The 6,000-nt window shown below is 49.1% G+C and overlaps 1 protein-coding gene across 1 annotated transcript in view; it reads right to left on the bottom strand.

Moving 5' to 3' along the window:
* Positions 1 to 2,337: 2,337 nt before the first annotated feature.
* Positions 2,338 to 6,000, bottom strand: part of Vipr2 (vasoactive intestinal peptide receptor 2) — a 72,142-nt gene continuing 68,479 nt past the window's right edge. The window contains exons 11-13 of the mRNA XM_005343675.2: positions 4,540 to 4,669; positions 4,432 to 4,473; positions 2,338 to 3,555 (exon numbers count right to left, since the gene is read on the bottom strand). Of these exons, the coding sequence (XP_005343732.1) occupies positions 3,382 to 3,555; positions 4,432 to 4,473; positions 4,540 to 4,669 (346 nt within the window). The 3' untranslated portion in view covers positions 2,338 to 3,381. The remainder of the gene's footprint in view (positions 3,556 to 4,431; positions 4,474 to 4,539; positions 4,670 to 6,000) is intronic.

Raw genomic sequence — 6,000 nt, 5'->3', positions numbered from 1 at the left:
TAACTACCATGTTCATAGCACCTCTATGTGTAGCAGGGGGCAGCCTTCTGCCAATCCAGGCCCCAGGCCCCAGGCCCCAAGCTTACCCAGCAATGAGTGCCCTCAATTCTGTGTTCCACCAGTAGCTCACAGTGGGCAAATGCTCAGGGAAACATAAATACAGTTGTTGAAAAATATTCCAGCTCTGAGCTAGACACTGGAGGACACAACTCTGAGCCCAGATACTCTGACCACTGAGGCAGGAGAGTGGAGACTTGAAAAACCAGCCTGGACTACACAGAGAGACTTGGTCCCTGTGTCCACAAGGGAAAGACCTCTGCTCTCGCTTGCCTGAACAAGGCTGGCTAAGAACCTGTATGCAGCTTGACCTAATTTCCGTGAGTTAAAAGAGGGACGGAATTATCTCTGACATGAAAAGGCCTGGGGCCAGCATCCAGTTCCCAATGGCTACCTCTGGGGTTGGCAGTCTCAGGGCATTCCATTTTCTGTGTGACAACTGCCCCCAAATCTGAAGTTTCCTATCTCTCTTATGAAATTCCTATCATTTGAAGGAGCTGATTAGAAATGTCTGGCTTGGTGAGAAAGGAAAGCCTGTGCCTTCTCACAGATGGAGAAGGTTCTCACTGTGGTTCCCAGCTGTCCCAGCGGACTGACTCCCGGGGGCCTATCCACAGAGCTGCCCTGCTTTGAGCACCTCATCCCAAGCATCCCTAATTAGACAGGACAGCTGTGATCCTAGCGGGCCCTGCAGAGCCCTCTTCTCTCTTCCTGCTGCCTTCTCTAAGGAAATTCCCCAGTTGCTCTTCTATGTTCGTGATTACATAGCAGCAGTGTGGTGAGAATGGAGCAGAAACATTTTATCTGCCTAGTGGCTAAGAGTCAGACTACAAAAGAACCCACAGACAGGCACACATATGCACAGATATATACCTGAGCACACCCACACGCACACATATGTGTGCATCCATTCACAAACACCCACCTACAAATGAGCATACACACTTGCATATATTTGTACTTTAAGTACACTAAGCACACATATAACAACTGTATGTACATCACACACACACACACACACACACACACACACACACACACACACACACACACACTTCAGTGTCCTCTGTTGACCAGGCTCAGGTTCTGTAAGGCTGAGGGAGGGGATTAAGGCTGCAGGGTAGAAATAGCCAGGTATGCTGGGCACATCCTCATGGCTGCCACTTACACATCTCGGCTACCTCAGACCCACCTTCTTACATGAATTATAGACAGCATGGTCCTGAGTCAGCGTGCTCAAGGGGTGTGGCGCACACAGCTGCGTTCTAGGACCTCACCATCACTCAAAGCAAGCTCTCACATGGAATGAAGTTAGGTTTATTGCAGTATATACACAGCTCAGTTCCACTCTGTGGTGCAGTTTGTAGATATTCCACATAGAACACAGAAGATCACATGCTGACCATGTGGTTATCACACCTCTGCTACAGGTCAGTTCCGGTGGGGACCAGTTCGTGAGCAGCCCATCTCTTCACCAGGGAGCAGCCCTAGGCCCATCTCTGTCTGCTGTCAGCAATGCTGGGCTGCGGTGACAGTGTCCCTGCTCATCGGAATGATCCATGTGTGATCAGTAACTGCTTCATGGATGGTGACTGCTTGTGTTCACAGGTCCCACATGTCTCTTTGGGGTCATGGCAGGGTGACCACACCTGATTGTTGATAGGATGCCTTCAGATATGAAAAAGCTTTGCTTTAGAACTGCTGTATTGAGCAGTGATATCTCAGGATGAAGAGAGGCAAGGCTCACACCATGGCTTATAGCACCAACCTACTGCCACTGCCAACAGCCTTTTTGGGGTACCTGACCTAGGCCATTTTCTCCCTACGACCTGCTCCTCAGCCCCAGGAAGTAGCAGGTTAGTGGTGTTTTCTAGATTATCTGAGCTATCCATCCAATACAGTTGCAGTCAAGATGGGGCTTGCTAGGAGTTGATGGAACCAGAACTCCAGGGGCAGTCCTGTGGGACAGACATTCAAGCCAGAAGTCTGGCCACTGGGTCTCAGGTAGTCTCTAGATGCTCACTTCTCTGCTGTCCCAGAGCCCCATGTACCGGCTTTATTTCTAGAGAACTGGAAGTGGGGTTCTTATTTTTGTGGCTTCCAGACCCTGAGACCTCTGGCTCTGGCACAGTTGTTGAGGGCATTGGCATTCATGTTGGCTGGGGTCTATATGCCACAGAAACAACAGGAAAAACACTTTGCAGCTCTTGTCTGTGTTGTGTTGTGTATGTGCATGTTGTGTATGTGTGTACTGTGTGTGTGTTGCGTGTGTGTGTGTGTGGCAGGGTTACATGGACTGTGCCAGAACACCAGGTCCAGAACCTACAGCCCTTGCACTGGGCCAAGGCAGCTTTCCAGGGTCTCTGGGCACTGCAGGGACAGGCATCCTCACTCTTCAGCTGCTTCTTCATCATGTCATGTGACTCCCCCCTGTGGTCTACCTGTCCACAGTTGCAAATAACAGGAAAAATAAGGATTATTATTGGAAAATATTGGATAGGAGAACTTGATGCCATCTTATATTTTGATAAAACAATTCTCTTTTTAAACAATTTTAAGATAATAATTTTCTTCAAAAAGAGTACAGTTTTCTGTTGCCTAGAGAACACCCTGGACTGTATGGAGAGTCACCAGGGCCTTCATCCTGATGGGTGAGCCTGGAATCCAGAGCTGCTCACCCCTTGTAGGAAGCAGCAAATGCTAAGTGACCAGGAAGATGTGAGCTCCTGGCTTGGCCACTGAACCATAAATATGGTCCCTGACTTATCTTTTGGTCACTACCAGTGGTCCAGGGAGTAGCAAGGGTGTGACTCTCCAGATGCAGAGGCCCATCCCACAGGACAGGACTCAAGGCCATGGGGACCAGGAAGCTTCTAGGACTTCTAGGATGAGAAGGCTGCTCTCAACTGATTTCTGCAGTCTGTCATGGATTGAGGAGAAATTTCACAGACATCCACGGGCATGCACTGGGTGCCACTGGATGGTGATGCTCAGCTGGTTCTGGACCCGGTTCCCCTGACAAGTAGGGAATGAGAAACTTCTTCCTTATCTTCTTCAGAGGTACCAGGCTCCAGTTTTGATGTTCAGGGGCCACTTGGCTTTCTTTGAAAGTAGATCTGTCTATGTGGCCAAGCCAAATTATGAAGAGGATGGCTTAAAGGCTGGAGTTTGACGATAATAATTAGTTTCAGTCGAGTTACACATGAGGGTCAGGGTAAGGACTGGGGCTGACCCAGTAAGGCATCAGACACTGGGCAGCAGAGGAAGTCATCAGACACATGTGTCAAACCCAGCAGCATCGTCAGTTCCATCGGAGGGACGCAGCTAAATGACCGAGGTCTCTGTCTGCAGGAAGGACTGGGTGCGGGAGCCACGGTGTATCTGTAGGGCACTTTCTGAGCCATTCCGGGACATGGACCAACTATGCAGCCGGTAGTCCCTGCTTCCAGGTTGGGTCAGGCACAGGCTTCGCCACCTTCTTTTCAATTCACACTGTACCTAGGGAGGAGGGTGTTAATGAAGGGTCAGCTTGGAATGCAGGAACTCATGTATCCTCTAAAGAGACAGCATGGATTCACCCACTAGACAGCAAACAGCTGGTATGGCTTTAGAACTCTTCTCTGTAGTCACAGGGTGGGTGCTCTGGCCCACCTCCATTCCTTAGAAAGTTGTTGGGTAAGTGAGGAGATGCAGGAAGAGCAGAGAGCTGTAGGAGATGGGCCCAGGTTTGTTGAGTCTGAGTGGCAGACTCCAGGAGGATATTCTGATGCAGCACAGGGTTGGAAGGACAGGGGTGCACAGAAAAGGGTATAGCCTTATGGGTATTGGGGATTCTGATGTAGTATGGGGGTATGTCTTGCTTCAGCACAAACCCATGGCTCCTATAGTACCTTCATCAACATCTTTCCCCTTTAAGGACTCCAAGTGAAGAAAGTGTATTGGAAGGGGACATGGATGTTGGCTTCGTAAAAGCCTTCCTTAGTGACTAGAAGAAGGGGCTGGTCATTAGGTGAGGGTCACACAGGGAAAGTTAGCAATACCTAGGGTAGGTAGATTCTGGGAACTGAAGGGTGAATGGAAGGGAATGGTTACATAAGGAGAACCAGGCTCTGACTTTTGTCTCATCTCTCAATGAGACCCAGCCCTTCCCACCAACACCATAACTTCTTGGACTCAGTTGTGTGTTGAAGAATAAGATGCTGACCATAAAGGGGACATTGGTGGAGGACAGAAGCTAAATTTTTCTGGAAGGGGTGAAATCCTTCCTAAGTGGGGCTTTGGGGACAGCAAGTTTGGCTTTGGTTGTGTGGGGGCAGAGCTGGGCAGAGGTAAGCGATGGGGCTAACTCCTGGCCCCAATTGACGAAGGACTTACCTCACTGTTCAGGAAGCAGTATAGCACTGCTACCACCAGGCCCTGCAAAGAGACAGAGTGTCAGAGATGCCCGTAGTTTTCAGTACCCTCAGCGCTTCCCACACTTACCTGAAAGGAACCAACACAGAGCTCAAACAGGATCTGGTACGTGGAAGAGATGCCAATGGGGAAGGCGGCAAACACCATGTAGTGGACACCGAAGAGTGGGATTAGCAGCAGGGTGGACTTGGCAAGCCTCCTGTAGAAGGAGAAGAGCATGATGCTTTGTGATCCTCACTTCTCCCACTCTGGACCATGGGAACCGTCAGAGGCTGACGTGGTCGGGGAACACTCAGATGCGTAACTCTTCTTGTACCCAGTGAACCCTTCTCTTTGCCCATTTGGGTAGAATTTGCAAATGTCATTATGTAAATTTACTAATGAAGAAGAGGTTCTTATAGGGTGTGATGTGTGTCTCTCAGCTTTCAGGGGACTTATTGTCCTTTGTCACCGATGGGCCACAGTAGTCTTGAACAGGTAAATTCTGGTAGGGCTGGGCTATTTATTGTTCAGTGACAAAGCCTACTATGAGCAGAACCCTGGATTCCATTCTTAGCATTGGGAGGGGCATTCAAGAGTCATCCCTCCAACACACAGGGGTCCTCCTTTATTGATATAGGACCAGACAAAATGGATCAGATTTTTCCTAGCAGCTGAATTATCTCAGCCCAAGTTTCTCAGACTTCTGCATTGGAACCATGTGGAGGTCTTATCATAACTCAGGCCTCATCAGCATTCTGGAACATGGAACAGCAGGGAAACAGCCTAAAAATCTGCTTTCTGCCAGGTTCCTAGTGACTTTGAGAAGCACTGCTCTGTGCCTATGACACGTGAGGCTTGCTGTTCTCATCGTGTCCCACCAGCCCCAGGTGTCTAGCTTAATATCCCCAGGTGCCTCCAAGTGCTCAGGAGGGAGTGTGCAGCTATGTGGGAGCCCTCTCCTGGTTGCCGAGGCTCACCAAGCACACAATCCATCTCCTCCTGATTCAGCTAGGGAACACAGGAGACTCCTTCTGCTCCCTGTCCCTCTTGCTCCTCTCACCACTTCCAAACACAGGGGGAAAATAAATTTTCTCTAACTTATTTTAAAGGTATCTTCTTCAAGTTCACATGGAACAGGGTATTCGGATTAATCTTAGACCAACTTGACACAAGCTAGGGTTATCTGAAAGAATGAAGCCTCAGTTGAGAAAATACCTCCGTAAGATTCAGCTGTACAGGATTTTCTTAGTTAGTGATCGATGGAGGAGGGCCCAGCTCATTGTGGATGGGACCACTCCCAGGATCCTGGTTCTGGGTTCTGGAAGAAAGCAGTCTGGACAATCCCTGAGAACAAGCCAGGAAGCAGCACCTCTCCATGGCTTCTGCATCAGCTCCTGCCTCCAGGATTCTGCCCTGTTCGAGTTCGTGTCCTGACTTCTTTCAGTGATGAAATGAAGTGTAATTTGGAAGTGTAAATAGAAGAAGCTCCTACCCAACTTGCTTTTTGGTCATGCTCTTTCATCTTAGCAATAGTAACCCTAACTAAGA

Source organism: Microtus ochrogaster, chromosome 1 (assembly GCF_000317375.1).
Source record: "Microtus ochrogaster isolate Prairie Vole_2 chromosome 1, MicOch1.0, whole genome shotgun sequence".
In the NCBI taxonomy this organism is placed as follows: Eukaryota; Metazoa; Chordata; class Mammalia; order Rodentia; family Cricetidae; genus Microtus; species Microtus ochrogaster.
Note: the sequence above shows the minus strand (reverse complement) of the source record. Positions and strands in the feature narration are given on the sequence as shown.